At 41.7% G+C, this 21,508-nt stretch overlaps 1 protein-coding gene across 2 annotated transcripts in view; it reads right to left on the bottom strand.

Moving 5' to 3' along the window:
• zer1 (zyg-11 related, cell cycle regulator) overlaps positions 1–21,508 on the bottom strand; it is a 48,551-nt gene that overhangs the window by 23,333 nt on the left and 3,710 nt on the right. For both annotated transcript variants that reach the window (XM_061801314.1, XM_061801313.1), the window contains exons 4-8: positions 19,358–19,779; positions 14,591–14,764; positions 14,401–14,515; positions 7,681–7,827; positions 7,415–7,588 (exon numbers count right to left, since the gene is read on the bottom strand). In XM_061801314.1, coding sequence (XP_061657298.1) covers positions 7,415–7,588; positions 7,681–7,827; positions 14,401–14,515; positions 14,591–14,764; positions 19,358–19,779 — 1,032 coding nt within the window. The remainder of the gene's footprint in view (positions 1–7,414; positions 7,589–7,680; positions 7,828–14,400; positions 14,516–14,590; positions 14,765–19,357; positions 19,780–21,508) is intronic.

Here is a 21,508-nt window from a genome sequence, read left to right on the forward strand (position 1 = left end):
CCACTTGGATGTCGAATGAGACTTCTGCAACTTTTCGCATGGATGGCACGCTCTCCACTCATATTTATTTTTTCGTATAGACATTGAAGTGAATAATGTTATATGTATTTTTCATTACAATATCTATTTTAGAATGTTTATAGGCATGACAGTGGAGCTTTAAGATTTGAAACTTCCTGTGACTACAACGATTGATACCAAAGGTGTCTTAAACTTAGGGAAATTCCACAACTTTATGGGAACGTTCACAACTTGCTTTATTCCTTAATTTCAAGGGAAGTCCACAGGTGACTGTTAGCCACTAGATGAAAGTCACCAACTGTTTGTCCAAATGTCAGTACTCTCACTACTTTGGCACTGCAAAAGAAATAAATACAGGGAGTCCTCGGGTTAAGAGGGTCTCAACCCAAGACCCCTGTCCGCCATTTTGTCTGGCTAATGCTTGTCCATGTTTGTGCGTCAGGAGTATCTTTGAATTTTTCGCCCTCCTTTTAAGACATTATTGCCCCAAAGAAGAAATGTATCTTTTAGCAATTCTACTGCAGCCAAAAGAAAATCCATTACCATGGAAACGAAGCTCAAGATCATAAAAAGATTGGAGAAAGGAGAGACACCAACACCACCAAGGCTTCAGTCGGTTGACCGTGGTCACAATTATTCAAGACAAAGCCCGTATTTTAGCGCATATGAAGAGTTCCGTTCCTATGTCACAAAACAAGGTTCCTTGATACTTGTCGAGATGGAAAGGATTGAGGACCAGGTTCCTTTGCAATCGCTAAGCGCAGCCTCCCTTTCTTCTTCTCCATCCACCTCTCAACAGTAATGCTAAGTACATCATTTTGTTTATTTCAATGTATTTGCTTTTTATACAAAGTATTTTGATGTAAATTCTGACTTTAATGGTGGAATCTGACTTAAGTCGAAATTCAAATTAAGTCGCTACTGTAGGAGCGGATCTCAGTTGTAGACCGAGGACTCCCTGTACAAGCGAGATATAACTGGCAATGCAGCATCTAGTGTGGTAGAAAAATGTGCATTTAGAATTGATTTAGCATGTAGGGATATAACTTCATTTAATATTAAATTAATTTTAGTTCATTGAATAATTAATGGGATTTACATTAACCTAAATTTTCCATCCATCCATATTCTTTGCCGCTTATCCTCATGAGGGTCGCGGGGAGTGCTGGAGCATACCCCAGCTGTCAACGGGAAGGAGGCAGGGTACACCCTGAACTGGTTGCCAGCCAATCGCAGGGCACATACAGACAAACAACCATTAACACTCACAATCACAACTAGGGGCAATTTAGAGTGTCTAATTAATGTTGCATGTTTTTGGGATGTGGGAGGAAACCAACGTGCCTGGAGAAAACCCACGCAGGCACGGGGAGAACATGCAAACTCCAGACAGGTGGGGCCGGGATCGAACCTGGGTCCTCAGAACTGTGAGGCCAACGCTTTACCAGCTGACCCACCGTGCTGCCCCCTAACCTAGATTTTACCAAACATAATTTTATGAAAAAGTATTCCGTGCAATGTATTATTAATATGCATAATCAAATGACCAATTACTTGGGCAAGTGCACGATGTAAAAAAAAAAAACTCGGAAAAAAACTAGGCATGTAACTTTAGCTGCTACAGTAACACCTTCTTGATCAGATCACTTTGCAGTGAATCTTTAGCAGTACTTGCACCTTAAACACTCTGAGAACATACTGACCCAACAGCATTCGACATACTGTATCTGAAACCAACCTGGCAACAAGAAGCATACATAAACATCCCCAACTGTCGCCCAACGGTTTGGCATTTTATCAAGTCAAGTAACAGGTTAAGAGAGATCACTGTTGGCTGACAGACGAGGTTAGACTAGATTCCCCTTGGACCATGATGTTCGCAGATGATATTGGGCTCTGCAGTGATAGCAGGGAACAGGCGGCGGAACAATTAGAAAGATGGAAGGACGCACTGTTAAGGACAGGACTGAAGATTAGCCAAAGTAAAACAGAATATATGTGCGTGAATGAGAGGAGTGGAGGAGGAAGAGTGAAGCTCCGGGGAGAACAGTTAGCGAAGGTGGAAGACTTCAAAGACTTGGGGTCAACAATACAGAGCAACGGAGAGTGTGGTAAGGAAGTGAAGAAACGGGTTCAAGCAGGGTGGAACAGTTGGCGGAAGGTATCTGGTGTTCTATGTGACAGAAGAGTATCCGCCAGGATGAAGGTCAAAGTTTATAAAACAATGCTGAGGCCGGCCATGATGTACAGATTAGACGGTGGCTCTGAAGAAGGAAGCAGAACTTGAGGTAGCAGAAATGAAGATGCTGAGGTTCTCGCTTGGTGTGAACAGGTTGGATAGGATTAGAAATGAGCTCATTTGAGGGACAGCAAAAGTTGGATGTTTTTTTTTTGGCGAGAGAGTATGTTGCTAGAAGGGTGCCGAGGATGGAGCTGCCAGCCAAAAGAGCGAGAGGAAAAGCAAAGAAAAGGTTGATGGATGTTGTGAGGGAAGGCATGATGTTTTTTTTAAGGCAATGTGCAGAAATTTTTAGTAGAATAAACCAGTAAAAAGCCTGGATGCAGTTTATAACATTTCCTCTTTGTCCCTCATCTTTGTTCAAGGCTACCTCGAGCAGCCATGTTCCTTTCCGGCACCGGTGGAGCTGCAAGCAGGGTATTATTTATTCACCTCATACAGTCCAAACACGTAACAGATTACTAAGATAACTAGTTATGAAAGACAACATCATATTTCATCAAATACAAACCGTATATGTGTGTTTCACACTGAAAATCCGGAAAAAAAACCCGATCTTTAAACTTTGGCTTTGCATCAAAAATCCCTTATTCTTGTCACATTCTTTCCAAACTTGAATACTCACTGCCTTGAGGTTCTCCACAATGCATTGCGCCAGGTCTCAAATCATTCAAGATGGTGTAATTTCACATCAGATGCCGCAATAGAACAAGTGATTTGTGAACCAAAAATGTAGCGCTTCTCTCAAAACCAGAACAACAGCGCACCTAGCGGTCATAGCGCTCGCTATGGTAAGCATTGTGTGAAGTTTTTGTTTTGTTTATTTAGCCATTAACTGATAAATAGTAATGGCTTCAATATTCTGAATGTATATACAAAGTTTTAGGTCTTGTTTTGAAGTTATGCAAATGACATGTATTTAGTGAATTGGTACCCAACAACTACTTTGCATGTAAAACCCTTGTTTATTATTGCAACAAAATACACAGAACCTAATAATGTAGTCCACAGTCTGAGTTGGTATATTTTCACAAATAAGGATTTTAATGAACAAAATTTGTGTAAAATCTTGTCACATTAATTTGACAGCAACCGAACCAATAAACAGTACCCAGACCCGTCCAAACCCTATTTTAGTCAAAAATTTCCCAAGATGTTATGAGCAAAACCGCAAAACATTATACTGTACCGGTATCTTGTGGTTTTGTTTTGCACTAAATGTTTAAAATAGAACTGTAAGTGGGGTGGTGGTTCTGTTTACTGGACTGATATGAGTGTTTGAGCTGTAAACGTTTGTGAATATGAACAGATTTTTTTTTTTTTTATTATATCCACAGGTGTGCATGTAAATGTTGCATACAGATGCATGAGAGTCAACATATTCACCAGAAAATGGCAGATTATCCAGACCATCGGCAGCAGTGCATGATGGAGCACCCAGGATTTGTGGCCAGCTGTCTGAATGCATCCGTACTGGAGGTTGCCTTTTTACAATTCAGGCAACAGTATCGCCAGCAGCAGGATTTTCCACATCACGAGTAAGAGCTATTTTAAAAGTTATTATTTCTCATAATCAGCCCAGCTTTTTTACGTTTACATTCAGCCATCCATTCATTTTCTTCATTGCTTATCCTCACAAGAGTCACAGGAGTGCTGAGCCTATCCCAACTCTCATCAAGCAGAAGGAACTGGAGATCCCAGAGAAAACGCACGCAGGCATGGAGAGAATATGCAAACTCCACGCAGGTGGCCCCGCGATTGAAGACAGGTCCTCATATATGTGAGGCCAAAGCTTTACAGCTGTGCCTCCATGCCGCCCCACTTACATTAAGATTATTTGTATTATTATTGTTCTTGTTAAAAGCAACATTTGTCCAATCAATGTTTGTTCAAACATTCCCATTCTGGGAAATTGTCATATTTTCAGGTTAATGCGACATACACCTTATGAGATGGTGAGATGACCTTCCACCAGGTAAAACTAGTATAAACAGAGAAGACCGCTTGAGTGTGCTAATGTCCTTTACGTCACTTCCTGCTTCTTCTCGAAAACAAATCCCTCGAGACGATTTTCATGGTGGGAGTTACAAAAAGCGATATACATCAAAATCCTGTTTTGTGGTGAAAAAACGGCTGTGTTCATACAGGCTGCCGTTTTTTCATTAGTAACATACTAAAAATCTTGCCTTTCATGACAGTGGACCTTTAAATGGTCTCCATCCTGATTTTTTTTCTTTGTGTAAATGTTGATGTATATGTTTGTATATGAAGTAGACATAAACCACAGAACTAGATTCATAGCATTTTTATTGAACTGTATGCTTATGTTTTGTATAAATATGTTACATAACATTTGCACAGAATTATTTGGTCTTTCAATGAAAGTACTTTGAGAGCACCTGAGGTTGAAATACACGTTTGCAGTATTCTCTCTGCTGTCGGAAAGATATGTGTTCCATTTTCATGTACAGGCACTTCAGTCTGGCAACTTTTGGAATGGACCAAAGATGGAGATTCAGCATCTGCTAGTTCGATGTCAACGTCTTATCCAGAAGATGCTTCCTGCAACATCTGTAATTAATATATAAAAATAAGGTTCAAAGTTTATAAAATTAGAAAAAAATGTGTAGACAAAGCAGAGGTTCATTTCAATCTATTTTATGGTGCACAAATTAGTTTTGATAAATTGCGATCAGGTCTCCTATTCTGTTAGTCACTAGTATGTTATACTGCTTGTTTCAATACTATGTAGTATTTTATTAAAATCAGGGATGAGAATGACCAATTTGGAAAAACACCCTGATAATGTCTGTCGAGGGGGGGGGGGGGGGGGTCGAGCTCCTCCACAGAGCGCACACCACTTTGCCGGGAATGTCCATTTTTTGTTTGTGTTCGGTTAGACGTTGATACCGTTTTCGGTCTTATCTGCACGGTTACACTTTTTTCAAGCCATGCCCATCTGAAACAGTTTGGATTCCAGCATCCTTGTCAATTGCCCTCGCTCAATCTGCGTCCTTTTTTTCCCAACACTTTCGCCATCGTAAAACTATGAACACACTGTCGCTCAGTTCCCGCTATCATTTGGCTAACTAACAAGTTACACTGCGATTTCTGAGAACCGAGAACACATGTACATGGCAATGGTGAAACTCGATTAACCACTAACAATATTGGATCGTTATAACTCTGTTGTCCAATCAAGTAATCTGCCGCAAACAAGTTTTAATGTTTATGTCGCAAAATGCTAATATTTACACTACCGAGCAAGTTAGAACGGCATATGATAGTCGTGCTTGAGCTAGCACTCAGCTGAACTTGGAGCCCATCACCGAGAGGCAGGGGCACGATACCCTACCCCTCCCCCCCTGAATTTTTTTTCAACGGATTTGCGCTTATCTCGAGAATGGTACTTTTGGTCTGAAAAAGTTGGAAATCCCCCGATCGGCAGAAAATTCTCATCCCTGTAAAATTAAAAGGCCTGCACAAATATTTTGTATACATCCATCCATTTTCTTAGCAGCTTATCCTCACAAGGGTCACGGGAGTGCTGGAGCCTATCCCAGCTGTCAATGGGCAGGAGGCAGGGTGCACCTGAACTGGTTGCCATCCAATTGCAGGCCACATAGAGACGAACAGCTGCAATCACAATCACACCTAGGGGCAATTTAGAGTGTCCAAATAATGTTGCATGTTTGGGGGATGTGGGAGGAAACTGGTGTGGCCGGAGAAAAACCATGCAGGCACGGGGAGAACATGCAAACTCCACACAGGGAGCTGGAATTGAACACGGGTCCTCACCACTGTGAGGCCAACGCTTTCCAGGTGCTCCACTGTGCCACCATTTGTACACATTATTATCTTGTTTTTCTAGTTGAGAATGGTCAAACAATTTACGGTGATAAAATATTTTTTGCTAAGAACGACATGTGCTTCTATGATTCAACCATGTAAACAGTGTTAAAAATTTCAGGAAAAAAAATACATACCTCGGCAACTTGTCTTAACAAAAGGTCTTCGCAGTTTTGGTACTTTCTGGGGGAGTGTCCAGGTTCAGGGGCCGATCCAAGTTCGTCTTTTGTGCCTTTAGCAATAGTGATCTGATCAGGTGTTGGAACTGGCTGTATGGTAGACACTTTTTCGAGTTTTAACATTGAAAACCCATCTCAGACATGAGTCCACCAGTAAAAGAGTCCGGGGTGAAATGTTCACTGCATATGACAGACTGCTGACTGGGGAATTCTCGAAACGAGTGGGTTTTTCTTCAGAGTAAGCACGAAAGGCTACAGGCTAATGCTAGTCCGGCAACAGGATGTTTACCTGTAGTGACTTGAGAAGTCAGCCACACGTAAGGAGGCATAAACACTTGTATTTTTTTGGGTAAAAACATCGAAAAAGTTATGCATTTTATGGTATAGTTGAACATATATTTTCATCTAGATAAGATCATTTGCCATGAAACACCATTAAATGATATCGGATTAACCTCAAATTTTCAAGGTACAGTACATACAACATAATCTATCGGATTAAGCCTTTTCATTGTTCAGTTGTGTATTCCTTTAATGTGCAAAGTTTCGGAAGTCTCACTCGATATCCCAGTGGTGGCCATATTGCCTGCAATGTCATCTGCACATATCACACAAGGCAGTCGCCATACAAAACACATAGTGGCACCTGCTATGGGAGAGGAACAAGAGTGATTTTCAATTTCTTCCAACACCCCTTCTGACAGGGAAGCTCTTTTCGAAGAGGAGACCATCTCACAATCGAGTGAAGTGATCGGGGCAATATTACCCTATTGTTATTATTATCATATTTAGACATGTGAATAACTCCTAGCTAACAAAAGACTCCCCGATAGTATGAATGGCAGGATGCAGCGTACTCAGGAGGACCCATGCCGGGCTAAGTAAGTATTTCAGGGGTGCCCAGACACCTGTGGCTGGTGTGGGCGGGGGCTCCTTTGTCCTCCCGCATGCGGCCAAACCACCTCCCCGCCCGATCCACCTCCACGTCGGGGTTAACGCTGGGCCAGGCGGCAGCAACCACACGCCAGCGGCGGCGACCACATAAACAACGCTGGCGATGAAATTACCAGCCCCATACAAAAAATTATACTTTACGTGTCAGTTGACCTTTAAAGAGCATACTTACAGTAACCTCCTGGTATTCCTCCATTCCATTTAAAACCACTTGAATGACCTCTTGGCGAAGCCGCATACTTTGGTCACTGCGGTATTCTGTGTTTGTCAGATAAAAGAGCGCAGCACTACCAGTCACCTGGATGCTCTTATCATATTTATGGCACTTCAATGCTGCAATAACAAGCTGAAACGAGATATTTTTAGCAGTCATGAAAACATTTTTGTAACAACTATTTTCTGTTGATTACTCAATGGCCTCTTTTTTTAATGTCTTACCTGCAATGCTCGGAGCAGCTGGATGCAGTGTTGTATCCTGGCGATGTCAAACAGTTGATTGATGGCTCTGTGGGCCAATTCAGGGCGGTACTCAGTGTAGGCTTCAATAGCATTCAGGACCTGGTCTTCATTTTTTGACCCAGTCACCTGAAAAAAAACACCAACAAGCACAAACCAAAACCCGTTAAAAACCATCATCATACAGAGGGATACAGTGAAGAAAATAAGTATTTGAATACCCTCCTATACTGCAAGTTCTCCCACTTAAAAATCATAGACAGGTCTCAAATTTTCATCGTAAGTGCATGTCCGCTGTGAGAGAGAAAATCTAAAAAGAAAAATCCAGAAATCACAATGTATGATTTTTGAACGATTTGTGTGATACAGCTGCAAATGAGTATTTGAACACCAGTCCATCAGCTAGAATTCTGACCCTCAAAGACCTGTTAGTCCGCCTTTAAAGGTCCACCTCCATTCCATGTATTATCATGAATCAGATTCACCTGTGTGAGTTCGTTAGCTACAGAAAGACACCTGTCCACCCCATAGAATCAGTAAAACTCAAACTTGTAACATGGACAAGACCAAAGAGCTGTCCAAAGACACCAGAGACAAAACTGTACAACTCCACACAGCTGTAAAGGGCTACGAAGAAATTGCCAAGCCACTTGGTAAAAAAAGGTCCACTGTTTGAACAATCATTAGAAAATGTTAGACGCTAAACATGATGGTTAATCTCAATCGGAGGGGACCCCCATGCAAGATATCACCTTGTGGGGTCTCAATTATCCTTAGAAAGATGAGCAATCAGCCCAGGGCTACACGACGGACTTGATCAATGACCCGTAAAGAGCTGGGACCACCGTTTCCAAGGCGACTGTTGGTAATACACTAAGACGTCAGGGTTTGAAATCATGCATGGCACGAAGGTTACTCTGCCTAAATCATCGAATGTCAAGGCCCGTCTAAAGTTTGCCAATGACCATTTGGATGATACAGATGAGTCACGGGAGAGAGTTTTGTGCTCAGATGAGACCAAAATGGAACTTTTTGGTCATAATTCCACTAATCGTGTTTGGAGGAAGACGAATGATGAGTTCCATCCCAAGAACACCATCCCTGAAGCATGGGGGTGGTAGCATCATGCTATGGGGGTGTTTTTCTGCATATGGGACAGGACGACTGCACCGTATTAAGGAGAGGATGACCGCGGCCATGTATTGTGAGATTTAGGGGAACAACCTCTTTCCTCAGTCAGAGCATTGAAGATGGCTCGTGGCCGGGTCTTTCAATATGACAATGACCCGAAGCACACAGCCAGAAAAACCAAGGAGTGGCTCTGTAAGAAGCATATCAAGGTTCTGGCGTGGCCTCGCCAATCTCCAGACCCAAACCCAAAAGAAAATCTTTGGAGGGAGCTGAAACTCCGTGTTTCTCAGCAACAGCCCAGAAACCTGTTTGATCTCAAGAAGATCTGTGTGGAAGAGTGGGCCAAAATCCCTCCTGCAGTGTGTGCAAACCTGGTGAACAACTACAGGAAACGATTGACCTCTGTAATTGCAAACAAAGGCTACTATACCAAATATTGACATTAGTGTTCTCAGGTGTGCACATACTTATTTTGCGGCTGTATCACACAAATAAATTGTTGAAAAAAAATCATACATTATTATTTCTGGATTTTTCTTTTTAGATTATCTCTCTCACAGTGGACATGCACCTACGATGAAAATGTCAGACCCCTCCATGAGTTTTTTAGTGGGAACACTTGCAATATAGCAGGGTGTTCAAATACTTACTTTCTTCACGGTACGTTCTTACTTTCTCATGTTTTTAATGGTAAGTATCTTGCACATACTGTGTGCATTTTTAAAGTAATTCTACCAACATCAATCTGGTTGACTTTGAAACTTTTACAATGGTTTTCAATATCTGGCCACTACCCAGAAACCAAATGTGCACTTTGAATGATGTGAAAATAATTGATCCACCCATTTTCTATATCTTATGCTCATTAGTGTTGTTGATATTAAATAATATGTAACGCTTCTTATTAGTCCGTTCATTCAACCAAAGAGGTAAAAAGTACCAGTATATACAATTTGTGGCAATAGAAGAGTAAGCAATACTGCCTATTGCATTTGTGGCAATAGAAGAGTAAGCAGTATCGCCAAAAAAATCCAGATCACGAAATTGAGAGCAGAGAATCTACTGGATTCCTGCCCAGGACCCTTCAGTCATGGTCTTCATTATGCATGTGAATATAATTAATCCATGTCCGTTGACACTCAAGCCACTGAATCAATCACAATGGAACAGCTCTGGTTTTCTTAGAAGAATTGACCAAATTTAAAGCCTATCGTATTTCGAAGTCCCCCTGAGCAATATATTAAAACTCTAAATTGACTTCAGGTCATCATTGTAAATGAGAAACTGTTCTCATTTGCCTTATCCAGCTAAACAAATTTGATTTAAGTTTTGCTTCTCTTTTGAGCAGGCTTCATCAGTTCATGCATATAGGCTATATACAGTCCCCTCCAAAAGTATTAGAACGGCAAGGTCAATTCCTTTATTTTTGTTGTATACTGAAGACATTTGAGTTTCAGATTTTTAAAAAAGGTTTTACTTAATTTTACATTTCATGGCATTTACGTTGAGATTAGTGAAACAGAGCAAAAAAACAGTAACTTTAATTTGAACTCACCCACTATTCAAGTGAGCAAATGCATTGGAAAATGTGACTGATGGTGTTTGTAGTTGCTCAGGTGTTGCCTTTTGATTGGTTTAACATTGTACTTGTTTTTGGTTTTGGGTTTCACCTGTGCAAATTGTATTTGCTCTTACGCAAAACATGAAGACAAGGGAGCCGTCTATGGGACAAACGCAAACCATTTTGAAGCTCAGAGATGAAGAAAAAAATCAATCAGAGATATTGCACAAACATTGGGCAACAATTTGGAATTTAAAAAGAATAAAATAAAATGAAAAAATAGATTTCAAATGGTATCAACATCAGTTGATGACGGAAAAATTGTGAAAGCTGTGAAGAACACACAAAGACAGCAGTTAATGACATCAGAGAAAACTCCACAGGGCAGGGGTGAAGGTGTCAAGACCTACTTTTTGAAGAAGACTTTGAGACAAGATACAAATCCAATTCCAATGAAGTTGGGATGTTGTTTTAAATAAAAACAGAATACAATGATTTGGAAATCATGTTCAACCTAATTTTAATTGTATACATAAAGAAGATATTTAACATTCAAACTGATAAACTTTATTGACTTTAGCAAATAATCATTGATTTAAAATTTTATGGCTTCAACATGTTCCAAAAAAGATGGGACAGGTGGCAAAAAAGACTTGGAGAGTTGAGGAATGATCATTTAACACCTCTTTAGAACATCCCATAGGTGAACAGGCTAAATGCGAATAGATGGGTACCCTGATTGGCTATAAAACTTTGTATTTGAATCATTATCTTTGAAATCTATAGTTGCAACACATTCCCAAAAAGGGTGAGGGGTAGTTGGACTTGATGCATTGATTACAAGTAAAAGTTGTCACTAAATATGAAATGTTACTCACTTTAAGTTAATTTAATAATATTTTTTTAATACTTTTGCTCACTTGGAAAGTGAATGGCTTAAAACAAAGGGTGCTCTGACCTGACTTATTTACACATCTATATGTAAATACCATGAAATCCAACCAGGAAAGGAACTTTGAAGGGCAGATGGTGGTGGACTTTGCAAAAAGGATGGAGATGGCTGTAGTGAACACTTATTTCCAGAAGAGGGAGGAACATATAGTGACCTACAAGAGCGGAGGTAGAACCACGCAGGTAGATTATATTTTGTGCAGACGATGTAATCTGAAGGAGGTTACTGACTGTAAAGTAGTGGTAGGGGAGAGTGTAGTTCGACAGCATAGGATGGTAGTATGTAGGATGATTCTGGTGGTGGGTAGGAAGATTAAGAAGACAAAGGTAGAGCAGAGAACCATGTGGTGGAAGCTGAGAAAGGAAGAATGTTGTGCTGCCTTCAGGAAAGAGGTGAGACAGGCTCTTGATGGACAACCGAAGCTCCCGGAAGACTGGACGACGACAGCCAAGGTGATCAGAGAGACAGGCAGGAGAGTACTTGGTGTGTCATCTGGTAGGAAAGGGGAGAAGGAGACTTGGTGGTGGAACCCCAAAATACAGGGAGTCATACAAGGAAAGAGATTACCGAAGAAGAAGTGGGATACTGAGAGGACTGAGGAGAGGCGAAAGGAGTACATCGAGATGCGATGTAGGGCAAAGGTAGAGGTGGCAAAGGCTAAACAAGAGACATATGAAGACATGTACACCAGGTTGGACACGAAAGAAGGAGAAAAGGATCTATACAGGTTGGCCAGACAGAGGGATAGAGATGGGAAGGATGTGCAGAAGGTTAGGGTGATTAAGGAAAGAGATGGAAATGTGTTGACTGGTGCCGGTAGTGTGCTACATAGATGGAAAGAATACTTTGAGAAGTTGATGAATGAAGAAAATGAGAGAGAAGGAAGAGTTGAAGAGGCAAGAGTGAAGGACCAGGAAGTGGAAATGATTACTAAGGGGGAAGTCAGAAAGGCACTACAAAGGATGAAAAATGGAAAGGTCCTGATGACATACCGGTAGAGGTATGGAAGCAATTTGCAGAGATGGCTGTGGAGTTTTTGAGCAACTTATTCAACAGAATACTAGCGGGCGAAAAGATGCCTGAAGAATGGAGGAAAAGTGTTCTAGTTCCCATTTTTAAGAACAAAGGGGATGTTCAGAGCTGTGGGAACTATAGAGGAATAAAGTTGATGAGCCACACAATGAAGTTATGGGAAAGAGTAGTGGAGGCTAGACTCAGGACAGAAGTAAGTATCTGCGAGTAACAGTATGGTTTCATGCCTAGAAAGAGTACCACAGATGCATTTTTTGCCTTGAGGATGCTCGTGGAAAAGTACAGAGAAGGTCAGAAGGAGCTACATTGTGTCTTTGTGGATCTAGAGAAAGCCTATGACAGAGTACCAAGAGAGGAACTGTGGTACTGCATGCGTAAGTCTGGTGTGCCAGAGAAGTATGTTAAAATAGTACAGGACATGTATGATGGCAGCAAAACAATGGTGAGGTGTGCCTTAGGTGTGACAGAGGAATTTAAGGTGGAGATGGGACTGCATCAGGGATCAGCTCTGAGCCCCTTCCTGTTTGCAGTGGTAATGGATAGGCTGACAGATGAGGTTAGACTGGAATCCCCTTGGACCATGATGTTCGCAGATGATATTGTGATATGCAGTGAAAGCAGGGAGCATGCAGAGGAACAATTATAAAGATGGAGACATGCACTGGAAAGAGAGGAATGAAGATTAGCCGAAGTAAAACAGAATATATGTGCGTGAATGAGAAAAGTGGAGGGGGAAGAGTGAGGCTACAGGGAGAAGAGATAGCGAGGGTGGACGACTTCAAATACTTGGGGTCAACAATACAGAGCAATGGAGAGTGTGGTCAGGAAGTGAAGAAACGGGTCCAAGCAGGTTGGAACAGCTGGCGAAAGGTGTCTGGTGTGTTATGTGACAGAAGAGTGTCTGCTCAGATGAAGGGCAAAGTTTACAAAACAGTGGTGAGGCCGGCCATGATGTAAGGATTAGAGACGGTGGCACTGAAGAAAAAACAGGAAGCTGAACTGGAGGTGGCAGAAATGAAGATGTTGAGGTTCTCGCTCGGAGTGACCAGGATGGATAGGATTAGAAATGAGCTCATTAGAGGGACAGCTAAAGCTGGATGTTTTGGAGACAAGATTCGAGAGAGCAGACTTCGATGGTTTGGACATGTTCAGAGGCGAGAGAGTGAGTATATTGGTAGAAGGATGCTGAGGATGGAGCTCCCAGGCAAAAGAGCGAGAGGAAGACCAAAGAGAAGGTTTATGGATGTGGTGAGGGAAGACATGAGGGCAGTTGGGGTTCGAGAGGAAGATGCAGGAGATAGGCTAAGATGGCAAAAGATGACACGCTGTGGCGACCCCTAACGGGACAAGCCGAAAGGAAAAGAAGAAGAAGATGTAAATACCATGAAATAAACTGGAATCGTGAAGTTTTGTCTCACATTCATCTTTTGACCGGGAACCCAAATGTCTTCAGTATACAGCAAAAACCAAGGAATTGATCTTGCCGTTCCAATACTTATGAAGGAGACTGAAGAACAGGTCTACTCTAAGCATTGGTGTGAAAACCTAATAATTTCTCCCCTCAGTTAGAGGCACCTTACAATACATCCCCCATGCTTGGCGATAGTCGGTGGTGTGAGTAGAGGTTTTGGTCTGCAGCTTCAATATTGTTGGTTCGGAGATTCCCATGTCACGCTTGCACAACCAGCATTCATTTTATAGACGTTACACAATTTTGTTATGTTAGTCCACTGCGCAAACCCAAAATGGAGGGTCGGTATTATTCTGACAGTGTTCTTCCACTATCTAAAATGATTGCATTATTTAAAGCCATTTCAGAGGGTTTGAAATACTGAATTTCTTGTTGACTCTAATAAAGTCAGGTGTCAGGTTAGACTCTGTAAAACTGTGAGTAAACAGTAAAAAAGCAGTGAAGTACACTTTTACTAACAATAGAGCCTCCTCAATATTAACTATTTGAAAAGGGGAAAATGCATTAGAAACACCTCAATTTCGGCAGATTTAAAGGCATTCCTGTCAATACTACCTTATGAGCAGGGATGTGTGTCACATTGCAAAGGGTAGTGTCGTATAAGCCCAAAAACTGCAAGGGCCTCTTCAGCTCTTGGAAAGGGTAGATGCTGCTCTTGCATGGCTCATTACTAGAGAACACAAAATATTCTTGGGAAAAAAAAAAATGAGAGGTTAAACCGCCATTGTCCGCTAACTTTACCTACCTTGGACGACCCATAGCTTCTTCTAAGAGTGGAACTGTGCAGTTGTCAAGCATAATGTGACCTGAGATGTCCAGTGAAACCAGACTGACCAGTCGCTGAACAATAGCAGTCAGGATTTTTCTGGTCATCTTAAACTTGGAGGTCCTCCTACTCTCACGTGAGATGTCAAGATGCCTGAGGAATGCAGCTTCATTACTCATTGGTGGTCTTTTTCAGTGACTTACAAAATTATTTGAGCAACGAAACAAACATTGTGTTGGATCAGGTATTAAAATAAGCCTTAAAAATGATCTCAGGTTCTGTGCAAGTCCTTAATTCATTATTGTATTAAGACGACATATCAGCAGAATATCACTGAGTAGACAAACAAGTGAACAAAATCACATTTGGGAATTTAATGCTGGGTTGTGGTGGAATAGACCTAGTAAAAACAAGTAAAATTTAAAGATCATGGTATAAACCATCACAACTTCTTCAACAAATAAAGCATCAAAAATATAAGGCTAGTCAGATTTCTTCTTTCGCCTTGTCCCGTTAAGGGTCGCTACATCGTGTCATCTTTTTCCATCAAAATTATCTCCTGCATCTTCCTCTCTAACACCAATTGCCTTCATGTCTTCCCTCAAAATATCCATCAACCTTCTCTTTGGTCTTCCTCTCACTCTCTTGCCTGGCAGCTCCATCCTCAGCACCCTTCTACCAATACTGTATCGTCACTCTGTTCCCTCTGGATATGTCCAATCCATCGAAGTCTGCTCTTTTGAACCTGGTTTCCAAAATATTTAACTTTGGCTATCCCTCTCAAGAGCTCATTTCTAATTCTGTCCAATGTGCTCACCCCTAGCGAGAACCTCAACATTTTCATTTTCAGCACCTACAGGTTTGCTTCCTGTTGTCTCTTCAGTGGCACCGTTTCTAACCGATACATCATGGCCGTCCTCACCACTGTTTTATAAACTTTGCCCTTCATCCTAACAGAGTCTTCTTTCACATTACACACCAGACAACTTTCGTCAGCTGTTCCAACCTGCTTGGACCCGTTTCTTCACTTCCTTACCACACTCACCATTGCTCTGTATTTTTGACCAAGTATTTGAAGTCGACCAGCTTCACTATCTCTTCTCCCTGGAGCCTCACTCTTCCAACTCCACCACTTTCATTCACGCACATATATTCTGGTTTCACTTCGGCTAATCTTCATTCCTCTCCTTTCCAGTGCATGCCTCCATTTTTCTAATTGTTCCGCCACCTGCTCCCAGCTTTCACTGCATATCACAATATCATCTGCAAACATCATGGTCCAAGGGGATTCCAGTCTAACCTCATCTGTCAGCCTATCCATTACCACAGCAAACAGGAAGGGGCTCAGTGCTGATTCTTGATGCAGTCACACCTCCACCTTAAATTCTTCTGTCGCACCTATGGCACACCTCACCACTGTTCTGCTACCCTCATACATGTCTTGTACTATTCTAACTTATTTCTCCGCCACACCAGACTTACGCATGCAGTACCACAGTTCCTCTTTTGGTGCTCTACAAAGCCACAATGTAGCTCCTTCTGACCTTCTCAGTACTTTTCCACTACCATCGTCAAGGCAAATAATGCGTCTGTTGTACTCTTTCGTGACATGAACCCACACTGTTGTTCACAGATACCCGAGTCTAGCCTCCACTACTCTTTCCTATAACTTCATTGTGTGGCTCATCAACTTTATTCCGCTATAGTTCCCACAGCTCTGCAAATCGGCTTTGTTCTTATAAAGGGGAACTACCGCATTTTTCTTCCATTTGTCAGCCATCTTTTTGCCCGCTAGTATTCTGTTGAATATGTTGGTCAAAAATGCCAAAGCCACCTCTCCAAATTACTTCCATACGTCCACAGGTGTGTCATCAGGACCAACTGCCTTTCCCTTTTTCATCCATTGTAGTGCCTTTCTAACTTCCCCCTACTAATCATTGCCACTTCTTGGTCTATCCCACTTACCTCTTCTACTCTTCCTTCTTTCTCATTTTGTTCATTCATCAACTTCTCAAAGTATTCTTTCCATCTATTTAGCATACTACTGGCACCAGTCAACATATTTCCATCTCTATCCTTAATCACCTTACCCGCTGCACATCCTTCCCATATCTATCCCGCTGTCTGGCCAACTTGTAGAGATCCTTTTCTCCTTCTTTCCTGTCCAACCTGGTGTACATGTCTTCATATGCCTCGTTTAGGTTTCGCCATCTCTACCTTTGGCCTACGTCGCATCTCAATGTATTCCATTCACCTGTCCTCAGTCCTCCTTGTATTGCTTCCTGTATTTTGGGGTTCCACCACCAACCCTGCTTCTCCCTTTTCTTACCAGAAGACACATTAAGTACTCTCTTGCCTGTCTTCCTGATCACTTTGGCTGTCATAGTCCAATCTTCCGGGAGCTTCTCCTGTCCACCGAGAGCCTGACTCACGTCTTTCCGAAAGGCTGCACAACATTCTTCCTTTCTCAGCTTCCAATACATTGTTCTCTGCTTTACCTTTTTCTTCTCAATCTTCCTCCTCACCAACAGAGACATCCTACACACCACCATCCTATGCTGTCGAGCTACACTCTCCCCTACCACCACCTTACAATCAATAACCTCCTTCAGATTACATCGTCTGCACAAAATGTAATCCACCTGCTTCCTTGTACCTCCGCTCTTGGATGTCACCCTATGCACCTGCCTCTTCTGGAAAAAAGCGTTCACTACTGCCGTTTCCATCCTTTTTGCAAAGTCCACTACCATTTGTCCCTCAAAGTTCCTTTCCTAGTTGCCGTAATGGACCTTTACGACCTGTCAATCACTCGTGGAATAATAGCCAATCAGATAGTTGCATTGTCTTAATCCCTGCCTTGACACGCACCTGCCGCCATGTTGTCGCACAAGCAATTCTTGTTGTCAGTAGCGTGTGCAATTCTGATGAAAGATATCCTGCTAGGTTACAAGAGGTTGATTGCTTCTCCAAAGCCAAAAACTGTCTACGATGGATTAAGGTTTGCGGAAGACCGCACGTACAACTAAATGTGAACAATATCAACAAACACAAGTCTATATGTTAAAAGGTAAGTGAGGGAGATGTATCTTCTCTGAGTTTGATTTAATTATTATCAGTGGTTTATAAATTGCAGAACAACTTTCACTTTGCTAGCGTTTCATTGACCTGCTGAATGAACTGTGTAATTTTTTATGCAGAAGAGTTTGATTAGTGATACGTAAATGCACGATGTCGTGCAAGAAAAATATCTATTTGCTTATTTGTATCACATCAGACTTTTAAGATAGAGCACTGGGTTCGATTACGAGACAAGTCAAACTTCTTCATCTGGTGACTACTGTACTGACTGAGTTAATCAACATTGTTTAAATGCACTTGTAAAAAAATTGAACCTAACTCACTTATAAAGACTGCTATGATATTACTCATGATCTTTCCAAGTAAAAAGTACTCACCCTGCTTTACATGTGCAGTACGATTCCACTATTTTATCCTGTTGGATTTCAAAATGAAGTTTGTGACGCGTGAAACATTTTTGCGTCGATCGCCAACATTTCGCTGTAACTCTGACATTGCGTCCTGCTCTGTCCAAAATCTTAATTCCATGTACATATCCTTGCATGAAATAGTTGAGACCTCTCTGTAGAATTCTCTTGGACAATTCTGCCGCATTTGGCAAAAAAAAAATACCACAATATATCTGGAATACGCGAGAATCAACTTCAAACCTCTTCTGTTCAGTCACCATTTTGGAAGCATGGCAACTGTAGCTAAGGGGGCGGAGCTTAAGATCGCCAGTCGGAAAGGTCGATTACACATCACTTCTTCATTGCTCCTGTTTCTTGCACCAACATCTGCATTAGAATCTGCACCAATCACAATTCTCTGTGTCTGGGATCCTCAGAACCACATCATCAAGTTCCTTCCAGAATTTGTCTTTCATCTGTAGGTCACATCCTACCTGTGGGGCATAGTCAAATCACATTATACATAACACCCTCAATTTCAAGTTTCAGCCTCTTCACTAGATCAGATACTTTTTTCACCTCCAATATATTCTTAGCCTTCTCTTCCTTTAAAATCACGCCTACTACATTTCTCTTTCCATCTACTCCATGGCAAAATAATTTAAACCCTGCCCCTAAACTTCTAGCCTTAGTCCCTTTCCACCTACTCTCTTGGATGCAGAATATATCAGCCTTTCTCCTCATCATCATGGCAACCAACTCCGGAGCTTCTCCTGTCATAGCCCCAACATCCAAAGTCCCTACACTCCGTTGTAGGCTCTGTGCATTCCTCTTCTTCTTCTGTCAAAGAATCCGGTTTCCTCCTCTTCTTTGTCTTTGACCCACAGCAACTGAATTTCCATCAACGGCCTGCAGGTTAATGGTGCTGGGGGCGGACGCTAACCCAGGCCACGACAGATCTGGTATGGGATTATTTTGATCAACGATCATATTATTTTGGCAACGTTTTAAGACAGATGCCCTTCCTGACCCAGGCCTAAACCAGTACAGAATTCTTTGGATCAATGCTCATATTTGCTTGGCAAAGTTTTAAGATGGACGCATTTATCCGGGCTTGGGACAAGCCTACAGATTGCGCTGGCTTGTACCCCATTAGGGCTGCATTAGTGAATGAAAGAATACAATAATTTAAGAATAAAAAAAATCCAGTGTCTCATTTTAAGCAACTCACAGAAGTTTAAAAATTCAGGAAAAAAAATATAAACTCCTTGGTACATACCTAAGATTGACAAGTTCCACCACAGTATTGACCAACTCTTCTGAAAGGTCCACATTGTAGAGAACAAGAGACGCCAGTCTGTCTTTCCACTGAGTTAGAAAAGCTGTTCGTAGTAACTGTACATTAGATAGATCTAGTGAGGTGAGCGACTTTAAGGGTTTGAGCAGGGTTTCAGCATGCATCTCATCTGGTAGGCCACCCAGGTTGAGAAACCGCAGACGGTTGAACCCCTGAAAGTTAAACTCTGTCTCTAATGCCTGCCTTGAAATAGTATCTGTATCTTCATTCGCGCCATTCTTATAGAATATGTTACTGCAGCCAAAGACACAAAGTGAGACCAGTGTATCACGGAAGCAGGTCAGGGTTTTCAAGCTGCGGGATGACAGACTGTTGCAGTAGGTGAGATGAAGCTCAATCAGGTCCTGGAAAAACAAATGTATTACATTAACGACTTCAAACCCATTACACTTTAGGAACAATTGAAAAAAAAAAATTGACGAGATACGATGAGCATTATGATGTCCAAAATTTGACAACACCATTAGCCATTATCCCTGATGGTATGGGTGTGTGTTATTGCCCATGGCAGAGCAACTTGCACACCTGTGAAAGCCACCATTAATCCTCGTAGGTTTCAGAGTAGCATGTTGCCATACAATGTACGGCAGAATTAACAGAAACATTCCTGCTTATTTCAGCAAGAAAATACCAAGCTCCAGTGCCTTGTGAAAGTATTCGACGCCCTTGAACTTTTCAACCTTTCGCCGCATTTCAGGCTTCAAACATAAAAATATGAAATTTTCATTTTTTTGTCAAGAATCAACAAGAAGCAGGACACAATCGTGAACTGGAACAAAATTTATTGGATATTTTAAACTTTTTTAACAAATAAAAACCTGAAAAGTGGGGTGTGCAATATTATTCGGCCCTCTTGCATTAATACTTTGTAGCGCCACCTTTTGCTGCAATTACACCACAAGTCGCTCGGGGTATGTCTCTATAAGTTTTGCACATCGAGAGACTGAAATTCTTGCCCATTCTTCCTTGCAAAACACCTCAAGCTCAGTGAGGTTGGATGGAGAGCGTTTGTGAACAGTAGTCTTCAGTTCTGCCCACAGATTCTTGATTGGATTCAGGTCTGGACTTTGACTTGGCCATTCTAACACCTGGGTATGTTTATGTGTGAACCATTCCATTGTAGATTTGGCTTTATGTTTTGGATAATTATCATCATTGGAAGATCAATCTCCATCCCAGTCTCAGGTCTTTTGCAGACTCCAACAGGTTTTCTTAGAGAATAGTCCTCTATTTGGCTCCATTCATCTTCCCATCAATTTTAAACATTTTCCCTGTTCCTGCTGAAGAAAAGCGGACCCAAACCAGGAGGCTGCCACCACCATGTTTGACAGTAGGAATGGTGCATTCAGGGTGATGAGCTGTGTTGCCTTTACAGCAAACATATCATTTTGCATTGTGGCCCAAAAGTTTGATTTTGTTTTCATCTGACCAGAGCACCTTCTTCCGCATGTTTTGTGTCTCTCCCAAATGGCTTGTGGCAAACTTTAAACGAGACTTTTTATGGGCATCTTTGAGAAATTGATTTCATCTTGCCACTCTTCCATAAAGGCCAGATTTGTGCAGTGTACGACTGATTATTGTCCTATGGACACTCTCCCACCTCAGCTGTAAATCTCTGCAGTTCATCCAGAGTGATCATGGCCCTCTTGGCTGCATCTCTGATCAGTCTTCTCCTTGTTCGAGGTGACAGTTTAGAGGGATGGCTGGGTCTTGGTAGATTTGCAATGGTGAGATACTCCTTTCAATTCAATAGTGCTCCTTCAGATGTTTGAAGCTTGGAAAATCCTTTTGTATCCAAATCCGGCTTAAAACTTCTCCACAACGGTATCTTGGACCTGCCTGGTGTGTTCCTTGGTCTTCATGATGCTCTATGCACTTTAAACAGAACCCCGAGACTATCGCAGGGCAGGTTAATTTATATGGAGACTTGATTACACACAGATGGATTCTCTTTATCGTCATCAGTCAACATTGGATCATTCAGAGATCCTCACTGAACTTCTGGAGTGAGTTTGCTGCAATGAAAGTAAAGGCGCCGAATAATATTGCACGCCCCACTTTTCAGTTTTTTAT

This window comes from Syngnathoides biaculeatus, chromosome 17 (genome assembly GCF_019802595.1).
Source record: "Syngnathoides biaculeatus isolate LvHL_M chromosome 17, ASM1980259v1, whole genome shotgun sequence".
NCBI classification, from domain to species: Eukaryota; Metazoa; Chordata; class Actinopteri; order Syngnathiformes; family Syngnathidae; genus Syngnathoides; species Syngnathoides biaculeatus.